The sequence below is a fragment of the Argiope bruennichi genome, chromosome 5, assembly GCF_947563725.1.
Source record: "Argiope bruennichi chromosome 5, qqArgBrue1.1, whole genome shotgun sequence".
Taxonomy (NCBI): Eukaryota; Metazoa; Arthropoda; class Arachnida; order Araneae; family Araneidae; genus Argiope; species Argiope bruennichi.
The window spans coordinates 75,186,406-75,208,641 of NC_079155.1; the positions used below are offsets into that span (position 1 = coordinate 75,186,406).

At 26.6% G+C, this 22,236-nt stretch overlaps 2 protein-coding genes across 2 annotated transcripts in view; one reads left to right on the plus strand and one right to left on the minus strand.

Annotated features, from left to right (window-relative positions):
• The window catches only part of LOC129969114 (E3 ubiquitin-protein ligase COP1-like), a 34,535-nt gene extending 20,999 nt beyond the window's left edge, over nt 1–13,536 (minus strand). The window contains exons 1-5 of the mRNA XM_056083526.1: nt 13,103–13,536; nt 10,018–10,141; nt 4,628–4,687; nt 4,019–4,116; nt 2,442–2,509 (exon numbers count right to left, since the gene is read on the minus strand). Coding sequence (XP_055939501.1) covers nt 2,442–2,509; nt 4,019–4,116; nt 4,628–4,687; nt 10,018–10,127 — 336 coding nt within the window. The 5' untranslated portion in view covers nt 10,128–10,141; nt 13,103–13,536. The remainder of the gene's footprint in view (nt 1–2,441; nt 2,510–4,018; nt 4,117–4,627; nt 4,688–10,017; nt 10,142–13,102) is intronic.
• A 293-nt stretch (nt 13,537–13,829) lies between these two features.
• LOC129968734 (endoplasmic reticulum chaperone BiP-like) lies at nt 13,830–22,012 on the plus strand. Its single transcript, XM_056082927.1, has 8 exons — nt 13,830–13,976; nt 14,331–14,456; nt 16,177–16,408; nt 16,989–17,391; nt 19,145–19,380; nt 19,781–20,018; nt 20,447–20,604; nt 21,029–22,012. The coding sequence occupies exons 2-8, from the start codon at nt 14,335–14,337 to the stop codon at nt 21,599–21,601; spliced, it is 1,962 nt and encodes a 653-aa protein (XP_055938902.1). The 5' UTR covers nt 13,830–13,976; nt 14,331–14,334; the 3' UTR covers nt 21,602–22,012.
• The last annotated feature ends 224 nt before the right edge of the window (nt 22,013–22,236 follow it).

Here is a 22,236-nt window from a genome sequence, read left to right on the forward strand (position 1 = left end):
CAGCACATGGCACATCATTTTGTGGCGATAGAGATCAGAATCTCCGTTTCTACAGGACGAAGGTACCTTCACAATACAAATTTGTACACAAGACGAGAAGGTGCGTTTCCCCTTGAAGCCAGAATATAAAGTTGCCTGTTTACATTGAGCAAGAGAATGCATTTCCTGGACCAGTCAGCAATGGACTTCTGCACTCTTTACAAACAAATCCATGTTTACAAGGGACAGCAATTTAGGTAATCAGATAATTAGATGCTTTGGAAGGAACAATATATCAGATACTACCAATCCAACATTGTTGAAAGCCATAGTTACAGAAGTAGTGGAAGAATGGTTTGGGAAGGATCTTGCTCAGTGCATGTGCTTAATGGAGGAACTTCAAATGATGTGAGATATCGAGATGAGATCCTTGATCCATATGTCTGCCCATATGCCAAGCTATAGGTAATGACTTTTTTCCAATACAATGAGCTCAATTTGTTGAGGATTATCTTCAAGGTCATGATATTAAGCAACTGAATCTCCAGACCTGAATCCGATATAGCATCTTCAGGACTATCTTGGGAGACAGGTTGTTGCATTAAATCGTCCTCCAATGTTAAGCTGGAACAAGGATTACTCTGGTCTTTACTTCCCATTTTGGTGTACATGAACTTATTTCTCAGCATGAAAAATCAATGCGTTGAAGCTAGGGTTGGATACATTCCATATCAGAACCCATTTTTGTGATGTATTTATAACATTTTTTCACAACTATAATGTACTGTTTTCTCCAAGATTGGAATTCTCCGGGAGCAGTTGCATTTTTTTCCTTCTTGCAAATCATACTTGCCTTTAAGTTAGAAAAATTTTATGTTGCATTCATTAAAGAATTGTTTAATGCATATTTCCTCCAAATTTATTGTTTCTATGCTCATTCATTCTCAAATTAGATCCAAAAGGCACGCTGTACCTTAACCTTTAGAGGCCAGTGTGTATGAAAACTTATTACAAAATACCGAAAATGACAATTTTTCAATTTCGTAATTAAATATACTCTTAAATGGGATGTATTCGAATTAGTATAATTGCAGTTTTTAATAACTTACACCATAGCGTTTACAATTTCATTGGTTTCACAAAATTTCTTTCTTATTTGATAGTTTATATAAGTAAAGAAATCGTCCTGCAGCCTTAAATTAAAAAAAAAAAAGTATTAATCTTAAAAAGAAAAAACAAGCAAATCCTATTTAAAAATCTATCCATCAATTACTGAAAATTTCAACCAATTTCTTTTTTTATTACAAATTAACTTTTAAGAAAGGGGTGATTTTCACTAACAGGAATATTTATATTTTCTACATGCAATAAATATGAATGTATTTGTGATCTTAATACAAATTTATTGCTAGGAAATAAATTATGCCACATAAATAAATAAATACGAATTCAAAAAGATTAAAGCTCCGGTTTAAAAATTCATAAACAGCTTTAAAGTCAAAGTGATTTTTTCAACCCATTTAGTGCAGTTGTTAATCTAGAATTATCTTCCTTTTCTAATAAGAAACATACTAAAAATAAGAATTCAAAAAATATAAAGGAGAAATATGATGTGCATTTAGCTGTTACAAATAAAGCAAGTGTTAAAAAAAGTTATATATTTTTTTCAATGCAAATTTCAATTTTTTTAAAAAATATTACTACAAGCTCATATCATAAATTTTTGTTAAGTATTAAAAATTTTAATTAAATTAAAAACAATATCTATTTGATCTTAAGTTGTCAGCATTACTGACGATCTGCTTTATTTATTTATTTATTATTACTAAATTTCCTATAGTTCTTAAGGAAAGTTACACAGAAAATGTGTTGTTAAATCTTCAAAATTACGAGCAACAATGCCTGCATCAAAAGAACAATGTCATTCATTAATCGAAAATAGTAACACAAACGATTAACAGTTAGCATTTATTTTTGCAATGATAGCAGACAGTAAATATTTGCTTATCCTTTATATAAATACTTACTGGATCAATGAAATAATCTCATTTATTCGTTCTTAAATCAAACTGTGTCCAAAATTTGATTTTATTTATAAAACTATAATTCCAATTAAACCAGCAAGTTTATTCTTTTTCAATAAATTTTAAAGCAAATATATATATATATAAAGAGGAGACGAAAGTTTTTAATTGTACAGATAGATATAGGGCATGGATACATAACTTGAATCAATAACACTTACAGCAAGCAAAATATATTTATTACTAACGAAATACTTTATCTGTTTGAGAACCCTACTTAAATATTTAATTTTTTTATGTGAATATTTTAGGGTTAAAAAATTGTAAAAAAATAAATGTAATAATAAAAGAAATTTTTATCTTATTTTTAATTGATAGATAAGATTGATCTGATATTTTTTACAATGCATCTTTAAATGTTTTAAAACAAATACATACCGCATTTGCACATTTCTTTTTGTTGTCAAATGGATATTTGCTCTTTTCTTTGGCTATAAGATCATTTACTGAAAAGGAAACAAATATAAAGACAAGTTAGTATAATTTATATACAAAAAGTTCAACAGAAAATAAATATAAACATTTCTAAGAGTTTTTTTTTTTCTTTTCTTTTCTTCTTTTTAACCCTCTGGCTGTGTAATTCTTTAAAATCCCTATTTATATGTGATGTTTGAAAATAAGCCCAAATATTTTTCAAAGCAAAGGAATGGCTGATATATGTTATATGATAATAATATAATAGAATAAAAATCTGTAATCATAAAAATAAATACTCTATAAACTGCAAAAAACGAGGGATACAACAGAAAATGGACTGATTTCCAAACCATGGAAAACATGGAGATTCGTAAAAATTTTGAGTTCAAATTTTTTGAAAAATACTATACCATGTACAAGAGGAGATAAACATGATTTGCATTGATAATATAATATTGAATACTGGGGAATGAATACTAACTCAGTATGGGCCAGATATCTATTAACAGAAGAAAATCGCAGAGAGAGAAAATTGTACTTAATGAATCATTGTTAATTCAAATTATTCAAAGATTATTATTATTTTTTAAAAAATAATTTCAGTACTATAGCCATTGTCAATAGTAATTGAAAAATTAATCAATCTTTTTATTAGTAAAGTGACAGTAAGTAAAGGGCACTGTAACATTATCAATAGAAACGGTTACATAACAGATTATATAGAGAATGTATTTTAAGATTATATTTTTGAACAAGCCAGACATTTAAATGAATTTTATTATGAAATTTATTATTGCGTATGAATTCAGGAAGTAACCCAAGATATCAGTATGAAAAAGCATTATATATATTTATATATTGCTTTTTTAAAAGGAAAAATAAGAAAGGAAAGATATTTCTCAAGATCTCATTTTTCATTTCCACTTGGGTCTGTATTATTAGCATCTATACTCGGTCAAATTTTTCAATACTAGAACTTATATATACATAGATGAAATAATGCACATTTGCTCATAAATTCAGGTCATTAGAATGTCCTACAAGAATTTTAGAAGTTTTATCAAACTGATTTTAGATATGTATCTAGAAAATCAATAAGACTACAACAATATAATTACAGATGATAAGTGTCATGAAAAAAAAAAAATCATATCATTCACAAAACTTTGCTAAAAAAATAAATAAATCTGAAAAAGTAATCTGAATTCCTTAAAAGTCCTCTCTAGGTAAGTGGAGCATTATGAACATATATATTAAAAAAAAAAAAAAAAAACTTTATAAACACTGTTTTTGGACTATGCTTAAAGCAAAATCTTTAAATATAAAGCTAAGTATGTATTACACATAATATGGATTTACAACCACTGAAATGTACAATATAATTTAGCTGTTTTGCAAGATAAAATTTGAATCAAATTTATAAACATTTAAACAAAAATTACATATAAAATTGAAAATTTCATTACAGTATCATATTCAAATGATATATAAGAAATTTTTAGACATGAATTAGCATATTCAAGGAAAGAGGAACTTACATAAAAAATTAGGAAATATGTCAGAAACACCTTCTATCAACAAATTGCACTTGGGACATCTTTTATTGTATTCTAAGCTAGTGGATATACAATCATGACTGAAAAAAAATTTAATTATTTGTTTTTCTTGTTTTCAAAGTAAAAGCATTTTGTTATTGAATACAAAAATGAAAAAAGATGTTTGTATAATTAGCAACCTATAAATAGAAAATTATGTAAAAAGAATTTCTATGCTAATTAAAATTGTCAAAAGCAAACTAAATTCTCTAAATAGTTTTTAAAAATTCATTCTTAAAAAGTAACTGAAATGGGAATGCTTCTGTAAAACTGTTACAATTTAATGAACTGTTATAATTTAACTGAACAAAATGAAAAGAAAATTAATAGTTTTTAACCATACTTTAAACAAAGATATTAAATCAAATATTACAATAATAATAAAAAAAATTATACAATTTTAAAATATTTTAAATTATGATATCTCAGATATATTTATTGAAACTCATAAAAAAAAAAAAAGATTCTACATGTGATATTCAGAATGCAATCAGATACAAATATTTAAAGCATCAATATATTAATATATAATCACATATAATCTAAACTCACCAGAAAGTATGCCCACATTTTGTCATATAAGCTTCAGATATCATTTCAAAGCATATGGGACTAAAAGAGAGAGATCAACAGATATAAATCTTAAAACTAAAATATAATGGAAATTTGAAAAATATTAAAAAAGTATAATATAAAAAATAATTTAAGCAAAATTATAATAATTTTTTTTTGTAACAATGTTAATGAAGAAAATAGATAGGTTTAACTACTGCTCATTTTAGACTTCACCAAAAGATGATACACAGCATGGTGAGCTTCTTCTCAGAGATCTTTGTTAATCTTGGCCTTCATCCTGTTATTTCACTTTCTTTCATTTACTTTCTTACTTGTAATTTTGAACTAACTATTCTATTTTAATTCAAAAGTTGTGTATTTAGTTTTATATGGCTGATTCAATTTTATGGATTCTGCAACTACTACACCAGTCAACTCCATTGATAACTGAAGTTTATTGTATTGCTAAATAAATACAAACTTCATCTTTGATGTCCTCTAATTTAATGAAACCAATACCTCTTCACATATGCACAAAGGCTGTGAGAATTTTTGTTCAGATAATTAGATTTGTATAGACAATAGATTATTTTTTATTGGAATTTTCATGAGGCTTCAGCAAACATACAAAAAAATTATACATTTAATGAGATTTCAAACGTCATGAGCATCTCTCCAATATCAAATGCAGCTTGCTCAATTTAGCAAAGGACAGAAAATACAGATATGATGGATTCAATTAATCAATGGAAGTCGATAATAGATATACTCAATGCCATACTTCTGTCATGACAGTGGTTCATAATTCATGATTGTTATAAGGAATGAATTTTAAGCACAATCCAAACAATGCCTAACAACCATAGTGGCCAAATCCAGTGTTTGAATTTTTCAGAATGCTCTATGAATCATTTATAAATAATATGAATCCAGTGACATGGAGATTTATTGCACAAGGTAAGACAATTTCACAAATGATTGAAAATTGCTATTAGCAGCAAAACATAGCAATTTCCTATTTTGCTTTGACCAGAAAATACAATCTATGCATAATAAATATAATATGCAGAGATAGGAACCATCATATACTATCTACTCTCTGACAAAAAAATCTTCTGTGCTTTTATGAGTATACCAGGAGGCCCTGACTTCATCAAAATAGGAATAAATTAAAAGACAGAAGAGATGTTCGTATATTATTTAACAATGCAGTTAATTCCAATTATCAGCAAATTAATCAGCAGAACAACCACAGATAATCCACAAAACTGAGCAAACCATATAAATAATAAATGACAAGTTCTAAAATAAAATTGTGCTGTTCAAATGAATAAATGGAGGGGAAAAAAATGCAGTTTATGGAATGAAAATCAAGCTCTAACAAAGAGCTTCAGATATATTCTCATCTTACTCACTGAATATCTCTCCATTAAAGAGTAAGATAATCTAAAACTGCTAATTTCACTACCCTGAAACAAACAGTACTCGTATATTGTACTCATATAATAAGTTGGATTCATAGCTTAATAAAATTTATACTAAATCTTAATTTGAACATCAGTCCAGAAAAATTGGAAACAAGAAATAGAGAACAACAATATGCTTCTCTATTGTCTAAAGTTCCATGCGTATAATCATAAATCTAAGTGAGAAGACACGGCAAAAATATTATCATGAGTAAGTTAAGGTATTCAATTTAATCTGCTACAGACCATCAAAGTCGATTTCTATGTCACAGACTTCTGAGATATATCTTTAGTGTAATCCTCACTTAAAATAACAATTTTTGCAGTATTTATCAGTTTAGAGAGACATTTGTCGAGATATCAATGGTCTCATTCATCCAGCAAAGGTGCAAAACTATGTAAAAGGTAATAATTTCTGTAAGAAATTTTTATTATAATTTTTAATTTATGTAACAAGAAATCTAAAATGTTACAAAATTGGTAAAATGCTTAGTATCAAGCATCAAGTTCCAAAAAATCAATTCTAGTTCAAATTTGGTTGATTCTTTCACAATGTCATAATCACATTATAGAATATTTGTAAGAGATTCAAGAGGCTAACAGAATCACAGATCATTAGTAATTTACAGACTGCTATCCTACTACTTCCATATTTCAAAGTGCATTATATAATATTCCAATATAAACAGTAGCATAACTAGGGAGGAGCATTTGCAAAAAGAGGTATAAAACTGAAGAATAAATTAGTTGTATGTGAAAGTTTAGCACTTCTTTTTTAACTCTCCAGATAAAAATTAAAAGGAAGGGGTTTTTTTTTGTTTGCTTTAATACTTCAATATATTTAATTAATTGTTAAAAAAACTTTTCACAATTTTGTTTCGATTATTGATAACAGTGATATAAAGACTTAAATTATTTTTTTGATTTAAAAACTAAAGATGGTCTTATTGTCATAATATAAACAACCCATACAAGTAATACTTGTTAAAATTCGATTTTTTAGTCTTTATATGACTGACAAATAAATTAGATAAGGGACCCAAAACTGATCCTGTTTCTATTCATTAAACATTTTCCATTATTTGGCTAAAAAATTGTTTTAAAAAAAGATAATAGAGTGATTAAAATTTCCCTAAACTGACAGAAATGGAAAGAATTAGGAATAAATTTAACTAAAAATATAAGTGTCAAGTGCAGAAATTATTAACTATTAAAATGTAATAATGTAATATAATAATCAAAAATACATATTTTAGGAAATTTTAATGAGGTACTGAACACATTAATTGTTGAGAAGCTTCTACTCTGAAACTAAACAAAATTTCTGTCTCATAAAATAAGCTACCAAATAACTCTAAAATTTAATAAACAAATATGCAATAAATTCTTTCATCAATATAAAAAGGAACATGCCAAATAATTCTGAAGAATTAAATTATCATATAATAATAATAATAATAAAAAGTTGGGAGAAAAAGCTTTGCTTGTAAGCTGCAAAACATCCAAAACCATTAAATCACTGCTGAAAAAAGTAAACCTGAAACATGATGCTTAGCCATAAATACATTTACTGCCATAACCATCACGCATGAGCTGCACCTACTTTCTAACTGTACCAAACTATCTATTTTTAGCTGACCCTTTCACATAATTAAATAATAGCAAAGAAGAGGTCATCAGATAGGAGAACCAAATATCAGGCTTGAGCCGTGACAGTAAGCATGTTAAAATCATATATGATTCTAATGGTATTTATTAAATGATTAGAAGCTACACATTTACTTAAATCACATAAATATATAATGAAAGTCAATAGTTAGAGATTCCTTCACACATACAATAAGGAAGATTATAATTAGCTTCTAAAATACACAGTTAAAAATATTTATAACTTTCGAAAATTATAAAAGTCAACTAATACATTATTAGTTGACTTTTATACTTCATTCAATAAATATTATGTCAAATCTGATCTTTAAATAAAAACTATTTCGTATAGATTAAGCAGAAACTGAAAAGTAATATTCACAATTTATAATATCCTTTATTACCATTCATTGTTTTAAAGTAAAATAAATTTCTTGATTAAAAATTATTTGAGATACAAGCATTTTTTTAAAGAAGGAAAATGTTTAGATTTAATAAATTAATAAAATTTATTGGATTTAAATTTAAAAAATGAAAACTACTACTGAAATGATAGTAAGAAATACTTTTTAAAATCTGTAAAAATTGAAAGAATGCACATTAAATGCATTATAATGGAAAAATATTGAAAAGATGAGTATCTGAATTTTTAAGGTTGTGTAAAAGTTATTTTTCTATGATAATATTTTCAGAAGTTATTACCAAAATCATCAAAACTTTGTAATTAATTGGCATTCTTATAAAAAAATTTTAAAACTTGCACTCGGCTGCACATTGTCATCTTCCAAAATATATTAGGATCAACTTTGGGGATTTTAAGTGAAACAGTTTTGCCTGAAATGAATAAACAATCAGACAGATACATTTTCAATATTAGTTGCACAATGAACATTAACCTTCTCATTCCTACGATCATTTGAGTTCTGGTATCTTAGAATACTGGTATGTCCAAATTTCTCTTTGAATGAAACAGAAGATATCCTACCCTGTCTCTCATAAACTGCAATAAGAACTCATTTTTTAAGAATCATTTTCTTATTTGCAATGGACCCTACTTATTTTATCTCTATTGTGAAAAAGTATGCTCAGATAACTATTCAGAGTTTTCAGAAAACTTCCTTGTCACCCAAATCCATCTGGCTGAGCATCTCTAATAAACAAAGCATGGACTACAGGTGTTCAATTAATTGTACTTCACAGATGAAGAAAGAAAATTTTCGCTATGATAGGCAAATGTCTCAGCTGCCCACTCATAGTTTCCTAGAATGGGCATTTGGAGAATTCAGAATTGATAGAGTTAAAAATGGATGGCTATTTAAACTAAAAGGTACCATAAGGCCATATTTTTTTTTATAAAGCTGTTTTATATTATTTAAATGAAATTTTGCTAATTTGCATAGGTGATTTTTAATATATTAATGTTTCAACCACTTAAAATATGTGTAAATAATAAATTTGAGTTGTTATTTATTGGAAAGTTTTGACACATTAGAAAATTATAAAACAAGTATTCATTTCATTGCTTGTCAGAAGCCCAATAATTTTGCTGGGAAACTTCAGGTTGATGCTCTTAGGAGCTCTTCGAAAATATTCAGATATAACTTTAATTTTGAATTGTAAGTCCCTATATTTTAAAACTTTTATACATTTAACTATACTTATATTGATAATAATTGCCTTTACAATTCGATATTTTTATAATTAATTTGATTGCATAATTAAAATACTTTGATAAGTCTCCAGATGACATTAATTCAAAATGTTTTTTATATAATTATTTAGGTTTTACTTGTATACTCTTCTCCATAATCTAGGTTTTTTTGAGGGGGAGGGAACAATATTAGGATTTGTTTGAAGAAGGAGGAGGCACTATTTTGGTATTTACTTGGGTGCCATTTCATGTACATACATCCTTGAACATAAACATAGAATTCTTTAAAATTAAAATCTCAAATAAAAGCATTATACCTACTTTTATCGGCAGTCTAATTTTTTTAAAAAGAAAAATCCATGCCCTACAAAATTCTGACAATCAATCCAATAGAATTATATAATCATCTCAAGATTATTCCATCAAGTTAAAAGTTGTAAGAAATACTCAGTACATTGCACCCAAATTTATCAAACTGTAATAATTTAGAATTTAAATTGGATCCAAAATTCATTTTCAAAAAAGTTTAGTGTTATTCCATATTTCTGAAAAATAATAATTCTTTAAAATCTAACAGAACTTTAAGAAGAATATATACAAAGGAGTAAAAAGATGAAAAATACCACAAGTAATCATTGTTTTTATCTTCACCGGATCCTAAACCATTAAATACAGGAGGATATGGTCTTTTCTTCCATTTTCGGCCGTGTTCACTAAATAGAGGTTCAGTCATGACTATGGAATTATCTGAAATTTTTTTTTTTCAAAGATTAATAAGAGAACTTACAATTCTAGAGACAATGAAAGTTGAAAAAAAAAAAAGAAAGTCATGTAATAAAACATTATCTTAATATTGGCAGAAAAGTTACAAACTTTAAAGAGCTTTTAGAGTGAAAAAGTTACAGATTTGAAAACCAACTGTGGTTTGTGTGATATAATCATAAGGAAGTAACAGTTATCACATTTCGTTATGCAGTAATGCACATTCACACCATTTAAATTTTTGCCTTTTTATAAATGATGTAGTATTTGTTGGTTTAATGGCAACCAAAAAGAGACAAGAAAAAATTTCATCAAGTTACAAAAATATACTCAAGTGCATTATTATTTATTATGAAAAATTTTAAATCTGCGAATCACATGCTACATAGTTTTACAATTGAAATCGCTAAATTGGCGATTTATTTTTCTTTTTTATTACCATTACAACCGACAAATACCAATAATATTGAATAAGAAGAACATTGAATTGAAGAAAATTTCTATAATTTTCTGCTTACTATATTTATATTGATGCATACAATTGTAACTAAAAATTAAATGACTGTATAGTATAGGATTAAAATATGAATAAGGAATTATTTTCTAAGCATTTTATAAGAAAAATTGTAAATACATAACAAAAATTGGCATATAAAATATTATCTATTAGCATAATGAAAAATTAACTATAAATAAAATACAGATTTTTTAAAAATCTTAATATTCATGTTACTACGGGCAGGTGTTTATGATCTGAAATCTCTCATAACTGCATGCAACCTGTTCTGATTCACAGCACATCTAAATTTTTTTTTCCCCCTTTTCAAAAGCATGAATTTTTGTTCAAAAGCAGAATTTAAATTCTGCTGTTATATCCAAGTTGCCAAGATGGAAAAAAAAAAAAAAAAATTATCATAACTTTTTACAGTATGCCAAGATATTTTTGAATGAGAATGATATCATTAATATTTTTTTAATAACTTATTTTCTTTTAAGCTTTATTCTAAGCCAAAGTTTTTGAAACTAAAGGTTATGACCTCAGAGAATAATATTGTTGTAGAAATTTTCAAAACATCATTTGTAAGATATATATATATATATATATATGAATGAATTAAAATTACTGAAGTCTAACTACAGTAATAAGCGTTTTCATTATTTATTGTTATCAGATTTTAAATTTATAAATCATATTTTAGCAATGAAAAAACATTTCAATTTAATTCCTAACATTTATGGAATTTCATTTTCCAATAGACTTTCTGAATTTCAAAAATGCAGTACAAAACCATGCTCTTTGTATCAATGCCTATATAGTGGAAGAACATTAAATCTGTGGAAAAATGCAGTTATCACAGAAAATTTTCTTCTCTAAAAACACAGACCTACATGAAGATACATTTTGAATATTAGGAGAAAAAAATTCAGCCGCAGCTCAGTTTTCTCCTGAAAATTCAATGCAATAAAATTAAAATTACATAAATAGTTGTATTTACATATTATATGCAAAATTAAATAAAGTAATGTTTAACTTATTCCACTAAAAAATGATGAATGCTTATGTAATTCCACAATCCTTATACATGAATTATCCCTGTATATATAATATTTTCATTGAAAACCCAATTTCAACAAATCAAGTCCATAGTGGTGTGAAAGGTATGTAATGATCTATTATTTAATGTAGTATGATAAGTAATATACTATTATTTAAAATTAGCATAATTATCATTGTATGTACAAGCAATTCACTTATTTGAACAGATATTAATACAAATAAATAGTTTTCTGCTTAATGAAATTCCATTTTCAATAATTTTTAATTGTATGGAACAATTTTAGTACTCAAAGAAACACAGAAATGTGTATTATGCCAATAGCATAAGAAAGAAATCATTTGCAGCTTTTTAAATACAAGGAACTTGGAGCATCAATGATTATAATTTCTTAATTCCATAAATTTTTAATTAATTGCAGAATTCTTAGTCGAATTATTTATTTTTGGCAGATTTAATCAGATTCGTCAGTTAAAAAATTTTTTTTAGCTTAGATAACATACAAATAAATTTGAAAAAATACATAATTTATGAGTTTATTAGGATTATAATGTATGATACATTTAATTTTTAAAATTCTTTTTAAATAAATTAAAATATATGTAATTAATTAAAAAAAATTAGAAAATTATTATTCCTTAACTGATGTTGTTTTACACAAAATAATTTCTATAAAATAACAAATTTTTCTATTATATTCATTTTAAATCTATTTTTTATTTACAGTCTTTCATAACAATTTTATGCTTATATTTGACTAGAAGAAACTATTAATAATTTTGATTTTTCAAGAATTTTATTGTTTTATTTTTAAACAAATAATCAAAAAATAAATTTTTTAAAAATTCCACAAAGTTATTAAAATAAGAAAATAAAAGAATTCCCATGGTCCCATGATGAAAAGGACCTTATAATGTACATTGCCTAACTGCAAAAATCTCTAAATTTGATAATATATGTTATACTATTAATGATTATCTAAAGATGTTTAAAACCACATTTAAAAAAATAAGCTAACTTCTCCTTCAAAATTATAACATATATATTAATATCTGCACATTTTTGTTATTTTGTTTTTAACCAACAGTAATTTCATTCCATTTTATCTATACGTACAAAGTATATATTAAAATATATTTCGATTATAACAATTACAAATAAGTCAAAACTAAGACGACAATCAGCAGATGACATTACCATAGAACTATTTCAATAACAAATCCGAAAAGTAAAGTAAAAAAAGTATAAAATAAAAAAAGAATTCTAAAAAATTTTTCATTGAAATTTATTAATTACATATTTACAATTATATATTATAACTATTCAAAATACTATATAAAAAATGCACATTTCAATGGACAAAAATATTTGAATTGTGATGTTTACTCACGTTTTAATTACCAAGGAGTACACGATGGATGGAATAGCAAATTATTTTTAATTATAATTTATCTTTAATAAATGAATTCAAAATTTTGGAGAAATAAAGATTTATTTTTTAATATTTTTTAATGTCACATCATTAAGTGGAAAAGTGAACAGCAGAAATATCAGTCAACAGAGCAAATGAAAATAAATGTTGCAAAATTTAAAATTAGCATTTAGTTGAGTTTAACGAACGGAAAAGTATAAACAGGATTTATTAAAAACGCATTTATAATAAAATAAAATTCTTTAAAATAAAACTGAGGGGGCACAGAAGCCTGAATTATTCTTCAAATATAAAACGTCGGAACTGCTCAATGAAATGCTCCTTAATAATATTAACAGTAGACAGTAACCAGACAACACGATAAACACAGCCACTTATAAAAAAATTCATAAACAACAATAATACGAAAGACGAAATATTTTATTCGAGTTGAAATGTAATCTTGATTGCTTAAGTTATAAAAAGCGAAAAATATTTAGATTGAATTATACTTTTTATATAGAAAAACACAACTTTCTCAAAATTTCACTTTCTTTATTAATTGAATAAGTACTATATTTGAAACTTTACTTTTCGCGAAGTGTTTAAATTTCGGCTACATAATCTTCCAATCACAAGTGGCCACGGTTATTTATCTTTCGGTTTTGGTTTCTGTAGTTAACTGTATCCGTGTTATCGGTGTCCGTGGATTTTCCTGATACCGCTTGGTTTCGTCTGCCGATATTTAGGCGTTCGTTGACTTCTTTCCATAACTTTTTACGTGTCAATACATTCGCCTTCTGATTGAGTTGGCGGTTGTCTTCGGTGTGTGACGTGCATTTGATTCAAAGAGGTAAGAATTCATATTATTGTTTTTAATTAAAGTAGTTTCCACTTGTTACCAGCAAACGGCACTACATAGTAGCCCAATAATTAAACTACTTTATCAATATAAAATTTTTAAAAATTAATTGTGGATCATGTATTTTCTAATTTCCTAAAATTCACTCAGTAAAGTGTATTCGATTCGAAAAAAATTACCTGTTCCATTAAAAAAATAGCTTTTAGTTTATCAGTAATGTTCATTAATTGATATTCAAATAACTTTAAATAAGTTTTTTCTTCGTCGCGTAATTGTTACGCATGATGAATCTATTGAAATGTTTCTGTTGTGCACCCTTGTAAATATGCCTTTATATTTTCTTAGGAAAATGCACCAAATTTGTTTAATTTTTCTTTTGGGAGCAATTCTTCCCTGTTGTTTTGCTTCTGAATCCAAGAAGGAGTCCATTGGTACTGTTATTGGCATTGATTTAGGTACAACATATTCATGGTGAGTGATGTATCCTTATATGTATTTTGTGACTAACCTGATTCTATTTAAAATTCAAAAATCTCTTAAATAAAGTAATTTCAAAAACCTCTTAAGTATAAAGTGTTTTAATTCATTCAGATTTGATATTTTGTGAAAAGAAGATTTAATTCTGCAATTTAGTTTTAAGGCTTCATTTAAATAAATAACTATTCTAGATTGTTAAATAGTAAAAGAATACTGTGTAGCTGAAATTAAATTTATTATTCAGCAGTGACATATAACTATTTTAGAGAAAAGATGACATTTAATTAATATTTTTTTTTTAAATTTTAAAGATTGTTTTTTTTTTATTTTTGTCTTTTGATTTCATGAAGCACAAGTTAACTTCTGAGGAAAATTTTTAAGATTTGGGGAAAAAATAGTTAAGGTAAACTATCAATACACAGAATAAATGAGTATTAAATACCATCCTTTCCTTGAATCATTCTCCAGGAATATTCTTCCTACTTCTGATGTCACAGTCTGGTACTCTAACCTATATTTAAGGGAGTTTTTTGAATTGATAATCAATGAAGAGAAGCTTTTTTTTTTAATGCTTCCTTGATTTTCTTTCCACAGATCATTGATTTTTTAACTTTCAAATATTATAAGTAGAAATTCATGGTAAATGGGATGTGAATCATTATTAGATATTAGTAATTTCCTTCAGCTTGTTAACATTTTAATTCAATTTTAGAAGTCAGACCATTGGATAAATTAATTTGTAGTGCTTTTAATAAGCAGTAAGTTTAAATTTAGCGAAAAAGTTGTATTGCTTGATAATTCAGGGTTATAAAGAAAGCAAAGTAATAGAATAGAATACAGATACTAAAACATATTTTAAATTACTGGTTTATTTAATTGTTAAGGGTTTTTAAAAAATTATTAATTTCTAAATTGGAAGATAACATGCTTCATTATAAGTATACATATTGTTAATTGCTTTCATTTCATATTTTGATTAAATTTACTGTAAAGAAAAATATATTCAAATGTACAATGTTCTTAAAACCAAGTTCTCTTAACTTAGATTTCTTTAGAGCATAATACAGACTATTATAGTCTGATATTGAGGCTATAAATATGTTGAATTATATACAAAAGATTTACTTTATTAATCTTCAATAAAAGAAAAATTGCATTGTATTATTTTGATGTGAAAATCAAAGTTTGTCTGATCTAACTATATTTAGCTTCTTTTTTACAAAATCAGATATATAGATAACAAAAAACAGAACAAAAATTAGCTGTGCTTATTACAAATCTATTATTTCTCTCATTGACTATTTTATATATATTTTTTTTTCACTGTGAACAAATCCATTTATCAGCCTGAAAACAAAAGTGAGCCATCAAGCTATACAAATATTCCTTTTTGTATAGCTTGAAAAGAATTTGCTATTTATTGAGGAACAGACGTAGTATTTACATATTAAACTCGATTTTTTTTAACAAACTCTAGACTTAATCGCATCTCATTAGCCAGTAGACAAACCTATATTTGGTGTTATTTTATTTTGCTGGTTACTTTTCTTTATTATTTATTGCAATGAACACAATATCTCTGAAGATTAGACGTTGGCATGTAGCTAATATACAATTACCTAACAATGAAAAACAACTTGCATGCTTACAGTACTTTGGAATGACTACAGTACTTTTTAAAAAAATGAATCATTATTTGTATATATATTTTTAGTGTTGGAATTTTTAAAAATGGTCGAGTGGAGATTATAGCCAATGATCAAGGTAACCGAATCACTCCTTCTTATGTTGCTTTCACTGCAGAAGGTGAAAGATTGATTGGAGATGCTGCGAAAAATCAATTGACAACAAATCCTGAAAACACCATTTTTGATGCAAAACGTCTAATAGGAAGAGACTGGAATGAGCCAACTGTACAAAAGGACGTTAAATATTTCCCTTTCAAAGTAAATTAAGATTTTCTTAAATTAGTTTAATAACTTTATATAGAGTAATCAGTAAAGTCTTCTTATATGGTTTAATGAATTTTCCATCTTAAATAGTATTTTAATGTGAAATATTTTGTTTAATGACAAATTATAGAATAAATCACAATTAATCCATTTAATCCTCCTTCCTTTTGCTGCACATGTTATTTGAAAATTTTTAATAGTAATTAGTGTGAAATATTTCCATATAATTTTTAGAAGTTTATTACTTTTCAAATTAAATTTAGAACTTTAACTTTTAGATTTATTTTGCATGTGGCTGGATTTAAATGCCAGCAATTTTGCAAAAGTTTAACTTTATATAATCTAAGAACCTTTTTATAGTATCTCTGAAAAAATTCTTTCCTTATCTATTCTTCAGTTTTTCTATTTGTGAGTCTGATACCATTATGTCTGTCATTTATTTTTATATGAACTTGCAGGGTATTGTAATTGTTTTCAGTGTAATAATTTTAATGTAATCTTTCTATTATTATATATGTTATAATGCTTTTGTCATTTTTCTACAAATTACTAAAAATATTTTTTTTACTTTTAGGTCATTGAGAAAAATAGCAAACCACACATTCAAGTAAAAACTGCACAGGGTACAAAGACATTTGCTCCTGAAGAAATATCTGCTATGGTTTTGACCAAAATGAAAGAAACAGCTGAAGCATATTTAGGGAAGAAAATCCACCATGCTGTTGTAACTGTTCCAGCATACTTCAATGATGCTCAGCGTCAAGCAACTAAGGACGCTGGTTCCATTGCAGGATTAAATGTCCTTCGTATTATTAATGAACCAACTGCTGCAGCCATTGCCTATGGGTTAGATAAGAAAGAGGGCGAGAAGAATGTTTTAGTATTTGATCTGGGTGGTGGTACTTTCGATGTTTCCCTACTGACTATTGATAATGGTGTATTTGAAGTAGTTGCTACAAATGGAGACACTCATCTTGGTAAGTAATTTTTGAGCCTTTTCTTTTATTTTCTTGCAGATTATGTGTGTGTGTGTGTGTGTGTGTAAGCATAATTTTTGAAGCAGAGTCATGTCCAAAGTCAGAGAAGACACTTTGAATTTTTAACTTCATTTTATTTCCATTCTGGGAGGCATGATTTTTTGTACAAGCAGAAGCAACGAGCACAACACAGAATGACAGAAAACAAAATGAGGAAAAGCTGATGAAAATTTTATCCTTGTGAATATATACTGTGAGATTTTAATATTTTTTCTTACATGTGTCGACCACAGGTAAGGGAATAATCCGGGATCTTTTAGAATTTGTTTAAGTCTGCAATATTTTATCCCTTGGAGTGTGGAAACTTGTTGGCTTTTAGCCAATTCAGCTATTTTAGATCTTGAATTAACTAAATAGAAAAAGTGGAATGGGATCAGGAAATAAAAGAATATTTGGTACTTTTCCGTTAGCCGGGCGCAAGCAAAAAATCGCAAAATTTGCATTTGGTTAACAATTGGTGACATTTGCGCCCAACTAACAGAAAGGTACCAAATATTTTAGAATGAAATTAATAAATATGTGCTGAATTGAGCTAAAAATTAAGAAATAGGTCGTAAAATATCATTACACACACACACACACACACACATTTTTTTTTTTCTTCCTCCTTTATCCTTTTATTTATTTATTTTTGTTTTTACTTCTTAGCACCAATTCATGTACCCCACCACCTCAATCATTCATTTGTGCAAAAGATTTTTATTAATAATATTAAGAACTTAGATCAGCTTAAGAGTCAGATTCAAAATAATGTCATTGATTAAATTTAATTTTGATTTTACACTTTCTTCCTTTTTTTTATAATAATATTTGTTACTAATAAATGAAAGCAGCATTAAAAAATTTTTATTTAACTTGTGATCGAAATTGTTTGGCCATTTAGTTAGAAAAAATTTTTAATGTAATCTTTTAACTTGTTTTATGAAACTGAGTTTTATAACATAACATATCATTCAAATGGATGCAGATATGTCTGGAGTTCTTTTAATACTACTATAGTAATCGTTATCAATATGCATAAACACTAGTATGCTCTTTGTATGTGTTTCTCTGTTTACAAAAGGTATCGAATATTGACATTCAATTTTTGATGATCAGTCATATATGAATGAAGTATGTATACCACTGATTAAGAACTCTACTTTAAGCAATTAAGGTTACATTATCCAATTTTCTAAGCAATTAAGGTTACATTGTGTTCTATTATGTCATCTCATTTTTAATTATTAAAAAATTTAAATAAATAGCTATATCAAAAATTATAATAAATTTTATCTAGTGACTTGAAAAGTGGAAAGTATTTTCTTCTGGGTTTCTCTCAATTTTTATTAAAATTGTTCAGTATTCGAGTAATTATAGTCATATTTACTTGAGTATTTATATTTTAGAAAAAGTGAGGATTAATGTTTTATGCTCTCAAGAACAAATAATTTTTTAACTGAGTAAACCTAGGAATTTAAATTTTATAGCCATTAATATTTTGAATAAATAGAAGATACTTGATAATCATTTTTATATAAATTTCATTAAAATGCAGCTTTTATTGAATAATTTATTTATATTAAGATGTTCCAGTTACTTTTGTATTTCTAATACTTCTTAAAATGGATTCATTTTTAAGATGTTATTGAGGTTTTTTTGTTGCTTCATTAACTTTTTTGGGACATATTTTCAAGTTTTTTTTCATTTAAAGGTGGTGAAGATTTTGACCAGCGGGTCATGGAATATTTCATGAAGCTATACAAGAAGAAAACAGGCAAAGACATCCGCAAAGATAACCGAGCTGTTCAGAAACTGAGGCGAGAAGTAGAAAAGGCAAAACGTACATTGTCTTCTGCTCATCAGGCCAGGGTGGAAATTGAATCTTTCTTTGAAGGTGAAGATTTTAGTGAAACATTAACCAGGGCTAAATTTGAAGAATTGAATATGGTGAGAAATTTATTATTATAATATTAAAAAAGATTAAACTTTTATGGTTGCATTATTTTTTGTTTACATTTTTCTTGCATTGAAAGAGTATTTTTCTAGTTGCAAATTTTATTCTAGAGTTGTTAATTCTTTTAATTTATATGAAAAACAGATTTCAGTTTCCAAAAGGAATTCTTAAAACGTACAGTTAAATATTTTAACTCCTTTTAATATTAAAATTCCTATTCTTGCTGTGATAGTAAACAGTGAAAAGTTGGAAATTTTAAATTAATGTATAATATATATTTGAAGCAAAATAGTGGCCATCAAACTATGAATATTAATTGAAGTTTTAGTTTTTGTATATTTGCAATTATTTCATAGCAATTAAATCATTTTTCTTTGCTTTTAATCTTTAAAGGATCTTTTCCGCTCTACAATGAAACCAGTCCAGAAAGTCCTAGAAGATGCCGATTTGCAAAAGAAAGATATTGATGAAATTGTTCTGGTTGGTGGTTCTACTCGTATTCCAAAAATTCAACAATTGGTCAAGGAATTCTTTAATGGTAAGGAACCCTCACGAGGTATCAACCCTGATGAAGCTGTTGCTTATGGTGCTGCTGTACAGGCTGGTGTTCTTAGTGGTGAAGAAGACACAGGTATAATATTTTTTTTCTTTTCAAATTACTATAAAATGATACATTTATAATTAACTTAGATGTTAATCTATCTAATTGAAAATATAATTTAACAATATCTGAAAGATATTTTAGCTATAACTTTGTTATAATTATGGAATTAATTTTAAAGAAATTTATGATCTGTAGTAAATAGCTATTATATATGTAATGAAAATGATATTAAAAGGTAAGAGCTCCAATTTCACTATTTGATTTGATCCATCTGTCAGTTTCATGAAGTATTAAAAAAAGGCTATATTAAAAATACTTCAAAGCAGTTTTTTTCATTGTATTCATTAATTTTTAATTAAGAAAATTAATTATTTTTATTTTAAAGCACAATTTATATACATGGGATTTATATATTTCTATAGATGGTCTAAAAATTACAAACTTTTTCTCCTCAGGTGAGCTTGTACTTTTGGATGTGAACCCCCTTACTCTTGGTATTGAAACTGTTGGTGGAGTTATGACCAAACTAATTCCAAGAAATTCAGTCATTCCAACCAAGAAGTCTCAGATATTTTCTACTGCTGCAGATAACCAACCTACTGTTACTATTCAGGTAGTATCTTTTTGCCTAATCTGAATAATTCTATGGTTAATTATATAATTGTCATTTATGTGATTATAACATATACAAATAACATAAATTATATGAATAATCAGTTTTAAGTGACAATCCCTAAAATGGTAAAAATGGTAATGACTTTAATCATTAGGTTTAAACATATAAAATAACAGTATTATGTTACAAATAATTTTGAATTTTTTTATTCTTCTGGAATTTATTTAAATGTAATATCTTAATTCAGATGTTATTGTTAAGAAATAAGTTTATGATACAAAATATCTGTATTTTACTTTGGAATAATATGCAGTTTCTTATTTAAGCAGTGAAGAATTATTTGTGATAAATTAATTGTTGTAAAGATATAAGGAACAAGATTATATAACATCAATGCTTACTTTTTGTGATTTTTTTTAAGGTTTATGAAGGTGAGAGACCAATGACAAAAGATAACCATCTCCTTGGAAAATTCGATCTAAATGGCATCCCTCCTGCACCCAGGGGTGTGCCACAAATTGAAGTGACTTTTGAAATCGATGTGAATGGTATTCTCAAGGTCACGGCTGAGGACAAGGGTACAGGAATCAAAGAGAAGATCACTATCACCAATGATCACAACCGTCTGACGCCAGAGGATATTGAACGTATGATCAAGGATGCTGAACAGTTTGCTGAGGAAGACAAGAAAATCAAGGAAAAGGTTGAGGCACGGAATGAGCTTGAATCATATGCTTACTCTCTGAAAAATCAGGTGGCTGACAAAGAGAAATTGGGTGGGAAACTCAGCTCTTCAGAAAAAGAAAAAATGGAAGAAGCCATAGAAGAAAAAATTAAATGGCTGGATGAAAATCAAGATGCTGAAGCTGAAGAATTCCAAAGACAAAAGAAAGAATTGGAAGATGTTGTTCAACCAATCATCTCTAAATTATATGCAGGTGGAGCTCCTCCTGGTGGGGATAGTGACAGTGATGACTTAAAAGATGAGCTTTAAAATAGTTCTGTTTTAGGTAAATAAATTGCATTTACTCATTTTAAGAATAGCCTGGTGGATTTTATTATCTCAGCTGCATCTTCTGTTTTAGTTCGTTGTGATCTGTGATCATTTTGAAGTGCAGACGAACAAAATTGTATACAACTGTAGAAGCTCAATTCTGCAAAATTGTTTCATATATTACTTAATTTTTTTTTGAATTAATATATTAATGTACAATTCATTTTGGATGAAATAACGTTATTTGTGAAAAGTCCTTTTTGATTATATTTTTATGTTAATTTATTATGTTTTGTTTAGGTCTTTGTTACAAAAATGTGATGTTTTTCCTGTATTGTGGAAAAAAAATTTTTTATTATAAAACCTCATTTTTTAATTTTTTTACAAACTTTATATATTTTTTTTTTCTCTTCCACCGACCAATTTGTTTCTGATGAACATGTATGACAATATATGTCTGAAATAAAAGATTTTATAACTTTATTTTGTTTTTCACTTTAATAGCATGTGCACTTAATATTTTCTTGCATAAATTAATCTTGCTGTTATTTGCTTTATAAATATTTGAAACATTTAGGTTTTCATTGTTTAATTATGTAGTATCTTAAATATTCACCTTCAATATAAAAAATATG